Below are 20,951 nucleotides of genomic sequence, written 5' to 3'. Positions count from 1 at the left end.
CGACTTAATCGTATTCACGGTGAGACCTGAGTTCGAGGCAAGGATGAGACAAACATGTCAGTAGATAATAGTGGTTTGTTGAACTACATATATCTCAAGGTCTCATAAAGATCTAAGAGTTGCACTTGTAATGTAATTGGTACCCGCTACCTACTAATAGACTCCATAACTGCTAGCTGATCAACAGATGTGGCTATGGAACCTCTATGTGGATCTTAGGCTTTCGTAAATTAATTGTTTTTAAAAATTATAAAAACTTGGGTAGTTAATTTATTAAAGCTCCATATCGAAAATATTAAATTGAATCTTATATCTGTTGTAGATGTCAAATAATCAAAACGTAAACCAAAACACACTTCCTTCTTTGTTGGAGAAGGATAAACTGAATGTTCAAACTTCCTAGACTGACACTGCATCTTGAGAATTGTTCTCAAACATAATTGGAAGTTGAATAAAGTTTAGAACCCATATCCTTTCTTCCTGTTGTGGCAGTTTCTGCTGCTCAGCAAAATGATTATCGAATGTTGTTCGATGATCAGGAAGAAATAGGATTGAAGGGTGAAAAAGAATAAGCCGAATATTGTGTGGAAGGAAAATGACAAATCATTTGCTAGGAAAAATATTCCACCTTCCAAGAAAGGAAAGCCCAACAAAAGACGCCGAATGTTTCCATTGTGGAAAGGTTGGCAATTGGAGAAAGAAGTTGTCCTATCTTCCAATCTGAGCTGAGAAAAGGCAACGCTGGTGAGACTAGCAAATCAGGAATATTTCATAAATAGTTATATACTTCTTCTAGTTATTCCTAGATCTTTGTTAACTGGTTGTGGCCTTCACACATGTAACAATATGAAGGGAATGAGAAGAAGTAATAAACTGAAGAAAGACACACTGGATTTGCAAGTAGGCAAGGGGGATCAAGCTTTTGTTAAAGCTATTGGTACCTCTGAACTTACTTCTCTAAGTGGTCTTATTGTTTTGTTGGAACAATAGCATTATGCTCTCAATACTGCGAGCGACATAGTTTGAAAAATGTTAGTATTGAACTTGCATTTACGCACTTAGGTATTTCAGTTTCTAAGGATAATCTATTTATCTTAATACCTATCCAGGTGATGGTATTTTTGAAATTGATATGCATAGTGTAATTTCAAATGAGAATTCTATGTATACCTACATCGCCAAAGTCTTCAAGCAAGACTTGAATAAGACCTATCTATGACATTGTCATATTGGTCATATAAACAAACAATGCATTTCAAAACTCCAATCTAATGGACTTTTGGAATCAATTGACTCTGAGTCATTTGATGTATGCGACTCATGTTTATGTGAAAAGATGACAAATGCTTCTTTCTCCGATTTAGGTAAAAGAGCTAAAGATCTTTTAGGACTAATACATACTGTTGTATGTAGCCCTTTAAGAACAATGTATAGATTTAGTTAATTTTACTTCATTACATTTACTGATGAGTAAAGTAGCTATGATTATGTTCACTTGCTGAAACATAAATATAAAGCTATTTTAACATTCAAAAGTATTCCAAAATGAAGTAGATAATCAGCTTGGAAAGACCATTAAAGCACTTCGCTCTGATGGAGTAAGTGAGTTTATGAGTCAAGAGTTTTTTGGACAACCTAAAGAATTGTGGGATTGTCTCATAGTTCACTATACCTTACACACCACAACATGATGGTGTGTCTGAGTAAGAGGAATTGAACTTTACTTGATATAGTTTGATTTATGATGAGTCCGATTTCTCTACCACCGTCTTTTTAGGGATATGCATTAGAGTCTGCTGCAGGCATACTCAATATGGTTCCAACCATGAAGGTAGAAAAGACACCATATGAACTATGGCATGGGAAGAGTCCCAAGTTGTCTTATTTGAAAGTCTAGGGTTATGAAGCGTATGTGAAGCATAACACTTCAAACAATTAGAACCCAGAACTATCTAATGTTACTTTGTACGTTACTAATTTTACTACCAAGATGAAGACAACGTGTTTTCTGCTCGGTCTGCTGAATTCCTGGAAAGAGATCTTCTCTTACAAGAAGTCAGTGGGAGTAAAGTAGATCTTCAAGAAATTCAAGTATTTTAAAGTAACATACCTTCAATAAGCACTAGCAATCCACACGTTGAAACTGAGCGCACTGTTGGTGAGCCAGAACGTATTACACCTGCACTTTATAGATCTAGTAGAACTCATCCGCTTATGAGGTTTAATTATCTGATTAATTCAGATAAACCTCAACTAAGGGATTATGATGAACCCACTAGCTGAGTGAGGCCATATCAGATCCTGAATCTGAAAATGACTAGATTCTATGAATACAGATATGCAGTCCATAAAGAATAATCAAGTATGAGACCTGATTGATCTTCTACCCAATTGTAAGACAATGAGGTAAAAATGGGTCTTCAAAGGAAGACTGATATGGACAGTAATGTAAACACTTTTAAAGCTCGATTGGTGACAAAAGGTTATGATGAAAGTTTTTTCACCAGTCGCGAGCCTTAAAACAATTAGGATACTTATTGCCATGGTTACTTTTCATGATAATAAAATATGGCTAACGGATGTCAAAACCGCTTTCCTAAATGGCGACCTAAGCGAGGACGTATATATGGTTCAGCCGGAAAGGTTTATGAATCCTAAGCATCCTAATAAAGTATACAAGCTTCTAAAATCCATTTATGGATAAAAGCAAGCATCCAGGAGCTAGAATCTTAAGTTTAATGAGAAAATCAAAGTGTTTAATTTTTCTCAAACCCAAGATAAGCCCTGAGTTTACATTAGAGCTAGTGGGAGCAGAGTAGTCTTCTTGATCTTATATGTTGATGATATATTACTTATTAGAAATAACATTACAACTTGTAAGATGTCAAGTCTTGACTTGGAGAGTGTATTTCCATAAAGGATCTTGATGAAGCTACTTATATTATTGGAATGATGATCTATACAATAGATTCAATTGGCTTATTGGTTTGAATCAAAGTACATACATTATCTTGCAGAGATTTAGCATGCAAAACTCCAAGCATGGAGCTTTGCCAATGCAAAAGGGCATAACCGTGAGAAAGTCTCAAAAGTCCTATCACAGCAGATGAGATGGGACAAATAATATGTATCACATATACTTCGGCTATATGATCCATTATGTATGCCATGATATGTACTATACTCGATGTTTCGTTAGTTTTGAGTTTGACGAGTCATTGTCAACATAATCCAGGTGAAGTACATTGGATTGTTGTTAAGAATATTCTTTAGTATTTGCATAGTACTAATGATATGTTCTTGGTTTACGGTGGTTTGGAAAAAGAGTTAAGTATTAAGTTTTATACTTATTCTAGTTTCCAAACTGATCAAGATGATTCTCGATCCAGTCACGTTGTTTCTTTGTCATGATGGGCAAGACATTTGATTGGAAGAGCTCTAGGCAGAGCACTATTGAACAATCTACGACAAAAACAGAATACATTGTTGACTGAGAAGCTACTCAGAAAGCTGTCTGGATAAGGAAGTTCGTTGTTATACTCAGAGTAGTACACAACATTTAATCTTCTATAATATGTACTGTGATAGTTCGAGTGTTAATATACTTTTGAAAAAATCACATGTATATAAAAGTATCTGGCACATTCTTCAAAAGTTTGACTACATTCATTAAGTCATTAAGAGGAATGATATTAGTATTCTTAAAGGTTCATACAAATGATAATGTGGCTGACCCGTTCACGAAGCCCATGATGCACAACAAGCATGATGATCATGCTAGTAGTATTGGACTTCGTTATGCTGCTGATTTTTTTTCGTTTGTAATTTAATATTTGGATATTTTTTTGAACATTAAGCAGTTTTATATTAATGAATTGACATACTTGATATGGTCGTTTTCATTTATATCACTGTGTTCTATATTAGCATGTTTAATCCATAAATAATTGTTGATTATTCAAAATCTCCATAATCGGTCATGTTATGGGAATAACATGAATTAAGATTAATGTGAAATTTTGGTTATATTCATTGATGATGAATAGTTAACTTGTTGAGACTAAAATTCATATGTATTCATTGATGATGAATATTGGAATGACCCAACCATGAGATGTCACTACATGGATCGTAGTCAGTAGTGAATCTTTTAGTGATTATGTCTTTGTGTCCTTAGACTTGAGATGCACGACTGTCTTGATGAGTGTAGCATTGTATTTTGATATGGTTAAACGATGTCCTGAATAAGGCTGTTATAAAGGCCATTATTGGGTATAATGTAAAGCTCGTGATAGACACGTGTATGCAATATAGGATTTGTTCCTCTAAAATGTTTGGAGTTAGATACTTTTTGAGCTCCTCGATGAATGAATAAGATATTTGTGTGGCCACACCCAGATGTAATTAAGATGATACTTAATTAATTTGGTGATCTAATTCAGTTCTAAGATCGAGAAACAAAATTGTTAAACAAATGAGAATGACCGATGATCCATATCTCAAGTTTAACTAAAGTATCTGAAACAAAAGGACGAATGACATTTAACACGTACCATAAACAGTTTCGAGAAACTACTCTCACATGAATTTGGGGACAATGACGTGTTGCTAGACGCTTACCATTGTTTGTATAGTTACTTGATGTTGTGCCATGCACAAGTGGGAGTCTGTAGGATTAATGTGCAAGGTACAACATATAACTATATGGCCAACTTCATTTGAGCCTTCGGGGTCACACACATATAAACCGAGACGTCAAATAAAATATATATGATGTATATATTACTCAAGTAACAAAATAGTAAATCGAAATTAATTCATTTACTATTCATATGAATAGTAATGAAACGAAATTAATTAATTTACTATTCACATGAAAGTGACATGATAGAAATTATTAATTATAAGTTTCATAAACTACCCCTGAAGTATTTGAGAAATACGACTTTATGTTATTACGTAAATCAAATACAATATCCTATTTTGGATTCTTTCAAAAAGTAAAAGATTCACGGATTAATATAAGGTTCACGGGTGTTTCTAAAGAGGAATATATATTCCTTTCTTTTGCCTTCATAATTTCATACGAGAGAATTGAAAGAGAAAAAGTAAGAAAAGAAATAACATTGTTTCATACGGAGATTATTTTGGGTTCATAATATTAATCAAAGGTTGATTAATTATTACTTGGGTTTGGACTAGCATCCATTGACGTTGTTTGAAGTGTAGTGTGGACTATCCAAAGAGACGGTCATACTTTTGATCGTAGGTTTCTCTCCTTCAATCAGTTTCTTCAAGAAAGGTATATCGTTAACTCCTCTTTTGTTTTATATTCATGACAATTATTAGTGGTGTAACTGGATCAATGGGATAGATTAATCGTGTGCATGTTTCATTAAATAAGTGAAAATTTAATCTTGTTAAATTTTGTTCATAAAATAATAAAAGATTATTATTTTAACTATCCGCTGCGTTAATCTGTTTTGGTAAAAGTACACACGATTTTCCATCATAAACATGCTAACACCATTCTTCACTTCCGGTTGCAACCCCCAAATGAATATATCAATGAGATATGATTCATCTGAACACGTATTTTTGAACAAGGAACTAAATGTATCATAATATTCTTGAACGGTCTCATCTTGTTTGAAAAAATTTCCACCTGACCTTTTATCAAACACCTTATGTGCAGGATCAGTTTTCTCAATTTCGACTCCATTATTATTATTACAGCCTGAATCATTAGAAACATAGCTTGAGAAATGTAAATTTCGATTCTTACCTTGTTTCTCATCTCGTAAGCTTTGTAATTTACTAATAAAAAATTCTTGACTCATTGCAAATGCATTCAATTTCGTGGCAGTTCACTGGTCATTTTCTTGACAGAATCACGAACTTGCAGAAGTTGTTGTTTGATATCCTCACTGGTCATTTGGATTTGATATGCGTGTTAAATGGAATGATTGGTTTTAGATTAGAGGTGCAAAAATCAGATAAAAAACAGGATTCGGAGAAAAAAAACTGGATTTGTATTGTCCGGATTTTTTGTCCGGTTCCGGTTCTCGGCATCGTTTTTTCAGATTTTTTCCAGAATCTTTTTTCTTTCGATTTTTTTTGGAATATTTTACGGACTAGGATTCGATTTTACGGGTTATATTTTTACCGGTTCAATTTTTTTAACATTTGAACAACAATAATATAATCAATATAAATAAAAGTTATAACGCTTAACACAATAAATAATTTAAATAACAACATTTTTATTTATAACAATTACAACTTAAATAATATAAATAACAATTTTATTCGAACGATACAATTATAAAAGTTAATACATTTCGAGCTTCGGCATGGCCATCACCCGAAAATGTATTACGAATAAAGTATACCGAGCTTCGGCATTGCCATCACCCGCTATACTCTAGTCGCCAGATTGGCTTCGATGTCGAGAAGCGTTTTGCCTTCGTTCGTATTCTTTAAATTCGGGGTCATTAACTTGAGCAAAAAAAGTTTCTTGGTAATTTGATACATATTAATTCGGCACAATAGGTTCATACTCGCCTTCATCCAATTCGCTCTCGGTATTCTCTTCGATTGAAGTAGGTGATAATTCGGCTTCATTTTCTTCTATCTCTATAACTTCTTCAACATCATTATATAACGCACCTTCTAATGACGTTTGATTGTATATCATATCTACCCTGTCTAAATAATCCTCCAAACATACACATACTTGCACGGCTTGGGGGTAAGTCTTGACCTTCTATCCGATATACAGTAGAAACTCGATAAATTAATACTCGATTATTTAATAAACTCTCTAAGATAATATTTTTTTTGCCGGTTCCGACTCGGGGATAGAGTGCTAAATTAATAATTCGCTAAAATTATAAGATAATACATTTTGATAATTTCTTTAGACCCCATATAAAATATAAATTAATAATTTCTTATACAGTATATAGCATATTACATGAATTATTTATGAAGGTTTCTTGAAAAATGACTCAATTGTCTTTTGTTTTTTGTTGAAATCAATTCCCCTTGAATCTCGTCTCTAATTTTCCTTAGCATGGTAAAAACTTCTGGTGTTGTTTTCTCATCAGTCAATAACTATACAACTACATTTTCTTCTGGGTGAGTCAGAACATCTTCGACATCCATTGCATTGTGATAACCCAACTCTTTGATCAAATTCTGGAGTTCTTGAGTGCTTTCACCACCTTCATCTGGATTATCCTTGTTGTGCTTGCATAATGCTCTTCGAATCTCGTCTGTCATTGTTGTTTTTTTCACACCAGTAAGATGGGAAGCCATGTTGTGTGTATGATTTGTTTGTGTTAACCTATTTTGATCTTGTATTTATATAGAAAATATTTTTAATGTCCATAAAGTGATACATTGAACACAAGAAGCATAATAAGGTGGTAGATTGAAGGTTTCTTTTAAATTGGACCGTTCATTTGATATACATGTATTGTATACAATAATTAAGTGGAAGGTTGAAAGGTGTTTGTAAACTAAGTATTCTACTATAAATTAATAAAATATTAATTAATATTATAAATTAATAATTATTAATTTATCGATTAATTAATAACTCTTTTAATTAATAAATTTTGGTGGTTCCAAGTGTATTATTTTATAGAGTTTCTACTGTAACTCAACCACTAAAAGAAAAGGCCGATTCGGAAGCTGCGTTTTAAGCTTGAACAGCAAATAAGTTGCGAGCCAAAACGGCTAATATTGGATAGATGTCTTCTTTTGATTGCCACCAAGATAAAAGGTCAAGGTTGTGAAATTGTTCTTCACCCATGTGTAGTGCAAAGTTTGCAATCTTATGGTTTCTCAACTCGCTTATGGGTGCCGATGTTCGTGCACGCTTAGAAGAGTCTTCAGGTACTAGGTTAAAAAGACTTATATTGAGGTCTTGGGGGCCTTCGGAAAGATGATCCAGTCGCAAGTTGGTCAACAATTGGATTTGCTTGTCGGCCATATTTTGTTGCATAAATACCAAATAATTGCTCAAAAATGGTATTAAATTTGTGTATTGGTTATTTATATAGCTGGGTTCGTTCTTTTCGGGACCATAAATACAATCAAAATTTTGGTATATTGTTGTCATCTTATGTTCCACCCCATTAAATTTTAATCGTGGGTCAAAAGCGGCCGCATATAAAAAAAATCCTTAGATAGTAATTATAGGATTATCAAGTAGAGTTTAGAGAGTAATTATAAAGTATTAGATTATTAGAGATTTAGAGAGAATTGAGAGAATTGAGAGAATGAGATGATGTGTTTTCATCCAAACCAACACCATCTATTTATACTACACTATTGGGGGTAAAATGGTCTAAACACACCCAAAAAACTCCAAAAAAGGGGCTAGAAACGGCTTTTTTTTTCAAGAATTCGAACAGTAGCAAATTTCACGATCGCGAGTGGGTTTTCCCGGTTGCGAGTGTGTAAAATCCGGTTTTATCCGGGGTTTTTTTATCCGGATAAAATCCGGTTTTTTTCTGGTTTCAACGGCTAGTTAGGATCCGATTCTATCCAGATCGGATCCCGAATTCGGATTTTCTAAAATTCGGTTTTCAAAAAATTCGGTTTCAAATTTTGAATCGGATTTTATTTTTTATTTTTATTTTTTTTGGCAAAAAACAATGAAACTTGTATACAAAACAAAAAAACTAGCCATCAAAATGATGGCTAGACCCATTACAATTTAGCCCATCTCAATATCCATTACATGGTAGGATAAGAGGTCGAAGTAAAATTACAACATCATCGTATCATAACAATAAAGAGTTAAACGCTAAACAACCAACCAAAAGAACATACATGAAGACACCCTCTTGAACAAAACCCGCTAGTTTGAGGCCCATATGAAGAATTGGTGAACGTAACTCAACTTTGCGTTTATAGTCCATTCCAAAGGTTTGGCTTTGACCTTCTTAAAATACGTAAATGAACATGTGAAATCTTCGTTAGAAAAAAATATTGATTTCAACCACCCAATTGAACCAACTAGTAACAGAATAAATATTATCCAAAACTTTGCCACTATGGCTCCCAATCCCGAACCCCCATTAAAACTACCGAAACTAAAGAAAGAGGCGTAAACCACCAAGAAAAAAACCGCCACCGAAGAAAAACTATGCAAATCCAACGAAAACACTTCAACCTCAACGAACACGAACTGAACCAAAATAGTGAGGTATATCCCGTATACTAAAACATCGTATTCGAGTGATATGAACGCCATGGATACACCATAGAAAAAGACAGAAGTCAACCTGCAATATCAAAAACACCAAAGTACAAGAAAAAAGAATATTATCACGTTTTTGAGCAAGCTTAACCGATGGAGAAAGGATACCGAATGCTAATCTCGTTGATGCCTTTTATGAGGAGGCGTAGGTGGCTCGCTGTATTGACTCATATCACTAAAGAATTCGTTGTACCTTTTCACTTGAATATCTTGCTTGCCGGGGTTAACAAGTTTTGCTATTGGTTTTGGTTGTTTATGGTTAACAAGTTTTGCTTATCGAGATTACCCGATTTGGTCATAAATAATTTCTGTTTAGCACGCTTAGAAAGGTTTGATTTAGCATACTGTAATTTCGGGTTCGATTCTTGAGCCTCCAACTCTTTAAACTTTAAAAAATTATTTTTGAAATCGGAACAAGGTAACCTATCTTCTTCAGTAGGACAGAGGGTGCAAGAGGTGGGTTTCTTGACGGGAGAGTTTGCTAGAATTATTGGATTGGAATTATCCATAGTGTTAACAGAGGGTTCGATAGGTTCAAGTGGTGGAGTAGCTCCGAAGGAAAGAGGACAAACTATATCACTAGGAACAAACTCTTTTTGTACTTTGTTAGCAGAGTTAATCACCAAATTGTCACCTTTAGGAGAGTTAGTAACATTTGGACCCTTTTGAAAAGTGTTGAAGATTGGTCCTCCATTGGAATACATATCATAAACAAACTCCTCTTCATTAATTGAAGCAGGTAGAAAGTCAGTCCCCCCCCCCCCCCCAAAAATACCTTTTATCCGTACAGACCTTTTCAAAATTTGAATTAATATCCACCGGTGGTGTAACAGTGCAGGTTTGAATCGGAAATTCAAACTCCGGCGAATAAACAGAATCACCACTAGCAGAAGATAAATTCGCCACCTCAAAATTGTACCCTTCCACATCAAAATCAGAAAACAAAGACTCGTTTACCGGATGGGATTTATCTTCTTCGACCCACACTCGATAAGATTTTGCGTTAGCAAATTTAGTCATTTGATATTCATGAATATCGCCTGAATCGGTGCATTCCGTGAAAACATAGGAGTAACAAGATTGGGATTTCTTGTGGGTCGTATTATCAACGCATAACATGGTACTGAACCTATTTGCAATGGCAATTATGTTAGCGACCATGCCACACTCATAAGGCAATCCTTGAATTTTTAACCAAGTGAATTTGGAAAAACCCCCTTTCTATCTTCCATGGATTGAACAGCTAGAAATTCGTCGCCACTTAGAGCAGGACCCTGCATAGCTCTTGAATAACTGCCTGAATTTTTACATTGAATGACACAGCCATAAACGCCCCATAAACTAACGGAGTTTATAAGACCACGGATAATGGGGCGTTTGTGGCCCCCTATGCCGCATACATGTCACGAGAAACGCCCCACAAACGCCTGTAATGGGGCGTTTGTAGTTGGGCGTTTGTCAAGCAAATGCGCCCCAAGAGAGAGAGAACGACCATGAGGTGTCAATTACTGATTGGTTAATGTTATTTCTCTCTCCACCTTTTTAATATTTTATCATTCAAATACCAATAAAATTTTACCACATCACCCACAAACGCCCCTACAAAAGCCCCCCATTACAACTCCCCCTCAAAATGTCATGACTCAGTCACAATTTTTTCCCAAAAAGTGTATCTCAGCCACTCCACGTCACGATCACCAATATCTGTGGTCTAAGGATATTCCTGTTTTTCAACCAAAGGAGTACCTTTTCTTTGCAAATAGGCGTTTTATTAATTAGCAAAACAGATAACCTTAAATTCTGCTCTAAAACGACGTCGGGTTCAAAAAACCCTTTTTGAGGAAGGCTTGGATCGGATTTTATGTGCACCTCTAGTTTAGATGAATAGGGGAAGTTTTTCCATGAATTCCAAGTCATAAATGACGGATAATTTAATTCTAATTGTCTCTGAAGTGAGAAATTGACGTGGCATTGATCGATGATTGACAAGTCAGCATGGTTTATAAAGATCAAGATCTAACAATAAATTAAAAAATAAGCACAATTAACGTAATGTATAGGTACAATTTTGTTGCTTAACTAATCTAAGACATGATATTTAAGTGAGTAGAACATAACGAGAAGGCCTGATTGAAGTACATTATATAAGGTAAAGTTCAAAGATCTCAAAAACAAATAACGAGAAACAATTATCCAAAATGTAAAGTTACCACTTAAAAGACATTAACGCAGACAATTATCCAACTCTTAACACCAGAAACAAGAATCCAAAATATAATTCCTACAATAAAGGTTCTGAAATAGATGAGAAATTAAAACATCCGCTATTTTAAACGAAACCTTTCATATAATAAGATGGGGACTGAAAGCTCATTCTTCTTCGTCATCTTCAGCATCACCACCACCGGCAGCCTTCTTAGCAGCAGCCTTCTGGTTCTTTCGCTTAACTCTGCCAGGTCGACCACCTCCGAATGGACTTGTTAGTGAGAAGTCAATATGCTTCTGCGAGTCAACTCTAACCATGAACGATGGAACGTTCACCACTTGCCTTCCAACCCTATAAACACAACCAAAATCAAGTAACACATGCAAATATTTGAATTTTGTGTAAGAAATCAGAAGTTGATTGAAAAACAATAAATATAAATCAGGTTGTAAAAACGAAAACCAATGTTAATAAAAATTAATAACTGATATAGCTATAGTTTAAAAAAAAAGTAACAGTAGCAATATTAAGATTAAATTCTATTATTACTAAAGGGATAAACCAGATGCAGAAAAATGAAGTAGTTTAATAAGAGATCAAAGTCCAGTCAAGATTGATCTGCTCTACTATTTCTTTTATCATCTCTCGCTAATAATAATGCCATTGCGACAGTTAAATAGTTTATGTAATCATAATTTAACAATTCTATATTATCAATAAAAAAAAACAAAAAACAAAACTTGTTAATAAAAACAGCCAAATGAACATTAGCAGGTCAACCCAACCCAAATCAACATACAAATCTCCAGTTTATTCAACTCTTTTACCCAAATGGTCCATTTTATGTGTTACCTCCCAAATCAAACGAGGTATTTTTATAAAAAGGAACCCGTAATATAATAACATGTGTTGTACAGTAGAAAAAAATTTGCCACTTTTAAAATACATATACTAACAATACTAATATTACCATTACTATTACTAATTACTATTAGTAATATAAATTAAAGAAAAAACAATTGAAATGATCCTATTTAAAAATAATAATAATACCTGATGTGCCTCTGCTTGATGAGGACTCTAGCATGATGAATGGACTTGGCCATACCAGTCTTAAAAACAAGAGTCTGTAAACGGCGTTCTAGAAAGTTCTCAACAGTGAGGGCAAGAACGTAATCAAGCTTGTTCTGGCTCTCATCAAGTAGCCCATACCTGTTCATCCTCCTCATAAGTGCTTCACCCTCAAAAATCCTACGTGGGTCCTTCTCTTCGAGAGTCAAAAGCATTCTAGCAGCATTACGAATGCGGCTCAACGCATATTGCACCCTCCAGAGTTCCCTTTTGCATCGTAGGCCATATTCTCCAACAAGCTTTAGCTCAGCATCTAAACGTTCCTTCTCGTATGGACGTCGGGGCTTCTTAAACGTTTTTCCATCTGAAAAATATAAAACCTTGTTATAATCTAATTTGTTTCAATGGTGTGATATAATAAAACAACTTCAAAGTATATATGATTACTCCATAATATAATATCGCATTACTTATAACATAATCATCATGAATTACTTCTAAAATTAGATGATGGAGATGTCAAATTGTGTTAGGATCTATATAATCAGAAATTTACTCTGATATTAATCTGTTGAAGCTTTGTTTGAACAGATCCACAGAACACCATACAACTAAGTAAATGTTCGTTAACTTTTAGTGAAACCCGTTTTCAAATCTATTGAAAAACTTGGACTTAATTCTTTTAAAAAAATATACAGTATTAAATAAGCAAGGGTCTGAAAAAAAATAGTCTTTCGAACAACATTTTAAAAAATGGAATGAACATCACATAGACAAATTCTCAACACTATCAGGTTACCATACATATACATACAATTGTAAGGTTATCAAAGTCGCCATAAATCAAAACATATTATAATTTCAACTAAAACAATTAAGTGCATTAGAAAAGCATCAAGTTCAATTATCTAAAAACCTACTTGCCAACAAGTTAATAACACTCAAATAGAAAGATCACAAACCCTTTACACCAGTTGTTTAAACAATTAGTATGAAAATCTACTGGCTTAACTGTAATACACATAACCAGATTAACTTACCTACAGAAATGCATAGGTTAAATAAAAAAAATAAGTCTACAGCTAGGCAAATCAATTATGCATAGTACTATAAAATAACGCAATTAAAGACTTACAGTTGCGATAAAATGAAACATGCACCATTGTTGCCTGCCGTCAATGGACTAATAAGTTGCTGCTTTTCCTGCTAATTAACAATTAACAAATATACTTATTTATTACTATTTATTAATAACACAATATACGCCTAATCTAAATAACAAATTCAAAGTAACCACCACTACTATTGATCATACCACGGGCGGATCCAGCATGGTGCAACCGGGGTCATCCGCCCCCAGCGATCGAAAATATTTTAATAATTTTTTATGTAAATGCGATAAAACTGTGCGTAACTATCAGGTTATATAATATATAGAAGAAATGTATAACAAAGTGTCCTTGGATTAGCTGGTTGATGTAAGCCGCTAATAACAAACTGGTTGGAGGTTCGAGTCTTGCACCTGTTATTATTACTTTTTGATAGCATTTATAAGTTCTCTCTTTGAGAAACTTAGGAGCTATGTCCTGTGAGTTCCTATACGAACAATTTATTGCTAGAATGCAAAGGCGTTATAATAATATGTTTTTATAACGTTGTTTTATATGATTTTTAAAATTCAAATAATTTTAGTAAATTTTTGCCCCCGTAGGAAAATAATCCTGGATCCGCCACTGGATCATACTGCAACATACATCTAGCTAATTTATTTATTTAATTCAAAAAACAATTATAGTTTCATATACGAACTAAAAAAAAAATTTAAATTAGAAGTAAACAGAAAATCACGCCATCAATAAATAACATAAATATACAGATTTGATGCTTACGGTAGATGAATTATTACAACAACAAAGAATTAATCGATAGCAATGGAAATTTGTAATTCTCAGTTTATATAACGCTTGTAAATATATAATAATATAATACTATTATTAATATATACACCGTACAATAGATAGATTTAGATAAAGATGTGTGATCGAAAGAAAGTAAAAAGTTGATACCTTATAACGGCCGAAATGAATCGCAGCAGCAACAATGAGGTGAAAGGATGAAATACAGCTAGGGTTTTATCTAGTTGAACAAGATGTGTGTGTATAGATAACTGGGCCTGGGCCGATTGGGTTTTACTATTATTATGGACGGGTTCTCTAAACAAAAAGCCCTAAAACCGTTTGTTTTGTAATTTATTATACTTACCTAGTAATATTTTTTTTTAAGGCAACTTACACCATTAATCAAATTAACCGTTAAAAATATATAATAAACTAACTTAAGACCCGCGAATTCGCGGGTTTAGGCAATGAACTATTCAAACATAAAAATTATGGTTCAAGTCCTTTAATAGTTGATCGCAATGTACGTATATTAAACAATATATGTGAGAACTAATGTATGCCAATAAAACCTGACATGTAAATAGGTGAATAATAGAAATCCATAGATTGAAAATAAGATTAATAATAGAATTGCAATATTGTTAAACTATATTCCCATGTGACGACTTTTTCACATATCACTCAATGTAAGAAAACGTTTAAAGTAGTCATTTAGTGTGAAAACTAAAGCAACTTGTTGTTTTTCTTTCAATATCTTCAGCGAATCTGTTAAACTCCTGTGACGCACTTGATACGCCTACACAAGAAACATAACAGAATTTCCAAATTTAGTATTTCATTGCATTGTTTGATGTCATTGATATAAATTTAGTTTTTTGCTTTACCTTTGCCAGCAAGTCGGTAAATATTGTAAATTTCTCAGTTAAAGTTGACATCTGAATTGCAAAGTTTGTAATAGCACACTCATCACCTTTATTGACAAATTGTTGTCCGGCTAAAGAAACAGATATAGTTTTCTTCAAATTGTCTAGATCTTTAGAAAGATTAGTTTCTTCTTTCATCACATTACCATAATCGATGGGCCTTTTTTATTCCACGAAATTAGCGGCAGGCCGCCAGCCCATGAAAGTAATGAAAACTAAGGTTCACAATTCAAGGAGGCTTTATAGTACATATATGTTGATTGGAGTGTTTAAATGGATGATTTCAATTCAACTCGTTAAACTCTATTTTTCAAAAAATTCACGTTTAAATGGATGATTGAAGTGTTTAAATGGATGACTTCGCAAGTTCTTTCAATAAAAGAATATAAAACATGTTTGAGATGTAAAAAAAATGCATACGAATTAACAATCGTTTACAAATGAAACATATGATAAATATGGAGAGAAATAAATAATGTAATAAAATGACTTGTACATTGAACAAAAAAAAAAAATTCAAACTAAGTACATCAGTGTAATCAATATGAGTAAAAGGTCAAAATGTAAGGGTTTAAATATTGAGTGTATATTTGAAGTTACCATTCAAACTATAGGTGAAATTGAGAGGTAATTGTAATATCAAAATCAAATCGGATACATGGTTACATACCATGTTTCTCTCTTCTAATTTTTTTCTACAGCAAACAAAATGAAAAGATGTAGATGACAATATGAATATAGATGGCAATATGAATATAAAATGGAAATAGATGGCAATATGAATATAAAATGGAAAATAGGTTAAGTTATGAATAAATGAATGTTGTTTCTTTTTATAATTCTCCGTATGAATATAAAATGGAAAATGGGTTAAGTTATGAATAAATGAATGTTGTTTCTTTTTATGATTAATGAAAAGTATTAATAACAAAAATGTCTATTTTAACCTTGATACAATACTTGTTTTTTACATAATGAAAACCACAAAAATACATATAGATAATCCAAAGAAATCTCCACATCTATCTAATCCGATAATTAAAAGATGTGCATATACTCCAAAGATATTCTTCAAAAATACATACATTATAATAACAAATACTCAAAAATACAATGAAAAAAACCCCAAACTAATATCTAATTGAAAAACCGTTTGTGCTTCTTATAAAAGTGGTAGTTGGAACGACAACAAACAGATCTTGCTAATTGAAATTGGAACGGCAGCAAACAAATCTTGGGAATCCAAGATCTAATCTGAAAACTCGTCTTGTTAAATACAATTGGAACGACAACAACACGAGGCATAAGGATTGACGTGAACTTCATTATTAACGAATTGATTTTTCAAAATTAATCTTCAATATCTTCTTTCGAATTTCGTCCGATGCTATACTAATCAAGATGCGTTTTCATGTCCGAGGATTGAGGTGATACGAGAGAAAAGGTTTCGTAATATTGATTTTCATTTATTTTCAGATATGATAGTTTTGTAGAGGAAAGGGGGGCACTTTTGACAAAAATACGGCAGAATGGGGATTACACCTGTTTTGTGGGTGACCGAGACAACAATTGGGACATCACTTGATTAATATTAAGCTCTAAGTAAACATGCTTGTGTGGTGACCGAATAAGACAATTGGCCCAATAAGTCCAATAAGTTGTTAGTAAACAGGCCCTTAATAACAATTTTTTTGAGGAGTTTGGTAGCCTAAATGATTACAAATTTAAATGACACAAGTTTCTCAATCTCTACATACATAATCTTCTACTCCTGCCAAATGATATGCTTGAGACTCAATAACTGCATGTTTCATACTTGTGACGACCCGGGAATTTCTGACCAAATTTAAACTTAAACCTTATTATGATTCTGACACGATAAGCAAAGTTTATTAAATCAAGTCTCAAAATGTTTGAACAATTTTTCATGAATGCATTTGACCTTTGACTATTCCCGGCGATTCACGAACAATTGTGTGTTCATAAATTTGTATATATATATATATATATATATATATATATATATATATATATATATATATATATAATAAATTGAAATAATAGAAAACAATTTAATCATTTGAAATGAATATGTAAAGTAATATATAAAATAATAAAGTTGTGATTAAAATAAATCTATATGTAAACCTATATGATTTCTATACATAGTTAATGTTATATGTATATGGTAATATATATAAATATTAAATGTTATATATATGTTATTATATATATGTCATAATTAATAAAATGTAATATTAAGTTCGATTACTAGTTAAAAATATAATTAAATTCAATTGTTATAGTTACTTTCTATATTTTTATTAACATTAGTAATCTTATTATTATTATTATTATTATTATTATTATTATTATTATTATTATTATTATTATTATTATTATTATAATAATAAATAAAAATTCTAATAATTATAAGGTATGATTATCAAAACAAGAGTTAAAAATATAAGTATTATTATAAGAATAATTAAAATTATGATCTAATTATAATTTAAATTTAAATTATTATTTATTATTATTATTATTACCATTTTATAATTATTAAATATCATTAATATCGTTATCATTCTTATTATTAGTATTATCTTGATTATTAATATAGTTGTTATAATAATATTGTTATTATTTTCAATATTAACATCAATACTAGTGTTATTAATATTATTTAAATATATAATCTAAAGATACAAATTGGATATATATAATTTGATACAGTATTATTATTATTATTAATATTATTATTATTATTATTAATATTAGTATTATTATAATCAGTATTATTGTTATTGATAATATTATTGTTATACCTTTTATAGTAATTATTATCATTATCATTAGTAATAATATTAGTATTAATATTATATTATTAATAATAAGACTAATTATAATCTATAAATACAAATAATGTAAATAAAAGGATATACAAATAAAGGTATAATTAAAGATGGATATATATATATATATATATATATATATACATAGACCATTACATGCTGATATATAGTAAAAAATAGTATTTATATTATAAAGATAATTATAATTAATATTTATATGTATTATTATTAATAATAAATATCAAGTAATTAAAATATATAGTATTTATATATCTGAATGAGCCCAAAATCCGTTTCACATCGTTATCCTATATATCACAACGATTTGTTTCTGTCTCTTCAATTGTTAAACATCACTCTCAGATCGTACAAATTAGTTATCAATCAATTCCCATTTTTATTTTATTTTTTTATTTATTTCTGTACCTAATGTAATTTCCTGTCGATTTAAGATGCTAAAATACAATCACATTCAGTGTAAATGAGAGAAAAACGAGTCACATTATCAACTAACAACTTCAATTACCATTTACAGCATTCAAAGTATTCAAATTAAAACAAAGAAGTCAAAGAAACACAGGTTCTGCCCTGTTCTTGGTTTCATTTTTCAAAAAGCTCGATTATTTAACGAATTTCAAAAAGTAGGAATGCAGGATTGTTGTAAATCATTTGCTTAAACTATCTGAAAAGTTGCAAGGTTCAATTTCATTTATCAAGTTCAAATTTTAGAGTCAAAGCTTCGATTTGAAAAAGTCAAACATTGTTCTTCAAACAAATTCGAGCTAATTGTTATGTTTCAAGCTAAATTAAAGATCCAGATAGTTTCTATGAGTCGTTTACAACTCCTTTCATGTTAAAATTATTAGCTAAAACAGCCTAGATTAGCGAAACGCGATTTGAGTTCATAAACTTCAAAAACGAGTCTGTTAAAGATTTTAATTTTCTTTCTGTATTAACAATTCAAATGTTTTCATAATCAAACGTTTCTATTTCAATTACCAATGTTAAAACAATGTTTTAGCATGATGATAGAGTGATTTAAAACTTGTTCGATTTCAAGTTCTTGAGGAAGAAGAAGGTGAATTAGGGGATAGATTTAAAATAGGTTATAAATAATTAAAAAGGCTTAATTTCAGAAAGACAGAACAGCTCAGGCGGTTGAGGGGTGTGTAAGGGGAACATGAGGTCTTGGGTTCGATCCCGGTCTGGGGCAACTTTTTTTTAGAAAATCGTTTTTGAGGTAGTTTCTTCATTAAATTATTATTATTAATATTAATATTAATTTTTATTATTGTTATTATTATAACTATAATTATATTGTCATTATTATGATTATTATTATTATTGTTATTATTATTATTATTATTAACATTAAGTATTAGAATTATAATAATTATTAGTATTATTAATTAACACTTATTATTATTATTATTATGATTATGGTAAGTAAATTGTTATTAATATTATTATTACTAACAAAGTATAAATATTTAGGATTATTATTATTATTATTGATATATTGTTAGTATTATTAACATTATTATGATTATAATTATTATTAGTATTGTCATTATGAAAATAATACAAATTATTAACGGTTTATAAAGATTAGTATTGGTATCATGCTATAACTATTAGTATTATCATTATGTATTATTATTATTAATATTAATATCATTGTTATTAATATTAACTAGATTAATGTAAGTTTTATTATTCAAAATAATTATAACTATGAAAATAAAAGTTTTAACGACGTTGTTAAGATTATAAGTATATATTAACTATATTAACAAATTATTTTAGAAATATTCATATATAACAATTTAGGTATTTATAATATAAAACTCTAAGCAAATATACATATATATTAATATAACTATAAAATAATAACTATTTTGAATGTATATACAAATTAAAAATATATATTATTAACATAAAAATGGTGTAACCAATAAATTTATATATATATATATATATATATATATATATATATATATATATATATATATATATATATATATATATATATTCATTCAATTACGATTACATGTATTAATAAATATATAAATGATATAGGTTCGTGAATCCGAGGCCAACCCTGCATTGTTCAATATAGTCATATGTATTTTTACTACAAAATACATTAGGTGAGTTTCATTACTCCCTTTTTAAATGCTTTTGCAATATATATTTTTGGGACTGAGAATACATGCGCTTTTATAAATGTTTTACGAAATAGACACAAGTAATCGAAACTACATTATATGGTTGAATGATCGAAGCTGAATATGCCCCTTTTGCTTGGTAGCCTAAGAATTAGTAAACCAGTCTATTAATTGACGCGAATCCTAAAGATAGATCTATTTGGCCTAACGAACCCCATCCAAAGTACCAGATGCTTTAGTACTTCGATGTTGTTTTATCATGTCCGAAGGATTTCCCGGAATGATAGGGGATATTCTTATATGCATCTTGTTAATGTCGGTTACCAGGTGTTCACCATAGGAATGATTATTTTTGTCTCTATGCATGGGACGTATATTTATGAGAACTGAAAATGAAAATCTTGTGGTCTATTAAAATGATGGAAATGATTATTTATGTTAAACTAATGAACTCACCAACCTTTTGGTTGACACTTTAAAGCATGTTTATTCTCAGGTATTAAAGAAATCTTCCGCTGTGCATTTGCTAATTTTAGAGATATTACTTGGAGTC

General features: G+C 31.1%; 1 protein-coding gene across 2 annotated transcripts; it reads right to left on the bottom strand.

Moving 5' to 3' along the window:
• Nucleotides 1–11,414: 11,414 nt before the first annotated feature.
• On the bottom strand, nt 11,415–14,707 carry LOC139866079 (small ribosomal subunit protein uS4y-like). Of its 2 annotated transcripts, none has more exons than XM_071854210.1 (4): nt 14,618–14,707; nt 13,687–13,754; nt 12,534–12,915; nt 11,415–11,831 (listed from the first exon to the last, which is right to left on the bottom strand). In XM_071854210.1, exons 2-4 carry the CDS (start codon nt 13,712–13,714, stop codon nt 11,645–11,647), a joined length of 597 nt encoding a protein of 198 aa, XP_071710311.1. In that variant the 5' UTR covers nt 13,715–13,754; nt 14,618–14,707; the 3' UTR covers nt 11,415–11,644. The 2 variants fall into 2 exon arrangements, with proteins under 2 accessions (XP_071710311.1, XP_071710312.1); XM_071854211.1 differs by having other exon boundaries at nt 13,687–13,757; nt 14,618–14,692.
• Between the last annotated feature and the right edge of the window lie 6,244 nt (nt 14,708–20,951).

The sequence above is a fragment of the Rutidosis leptorrhynchoides genome, chromosome 9 (assembly GCF_046630445.1).
Source record: "Rutidosis leptorrhynchoides isolate AG116_Rl617_1_P2 chromosome 9, CSIRO_AGI_Rlap_v1, whole genome shotgun sequence".
NCBI lineage: Eukaryota > Viridiplantae > Streptophyta > Magnoliopsida > Asterales > Asteraceae > Rutidosis > Rutidosis leptorrhynchoides.
The sequence above is the reverse complement of the archived record's forward strand: the minus strand, read 5'-3'. Positions and strand labels throughout refer to the sequence as shown.

Excerpts from the sequence above, each read along its gene's own strand:
- LOC139866079 (XM_071854210.1), bottom strand. The coding sequence starts at position 13,714 with ATGGTGCATGTTTCATTTTATCGCAACT. Across the intron at positions 12,916-13,686 it reads TGTTTCATTTTATCGCAACT|ATGGAAAAACGTTTAAGAAG; the intron begins GTAAGTCTTTAA and ends TATATTTTTCAG. Across the intron at positions 11,832-12,533 it reads ATCAAGCAGAGGCACATCAG|GGTTGGAAGGCAAGTGGTGA; the intron begins GTATTATTATTA and ends TTGTGTTTATAG.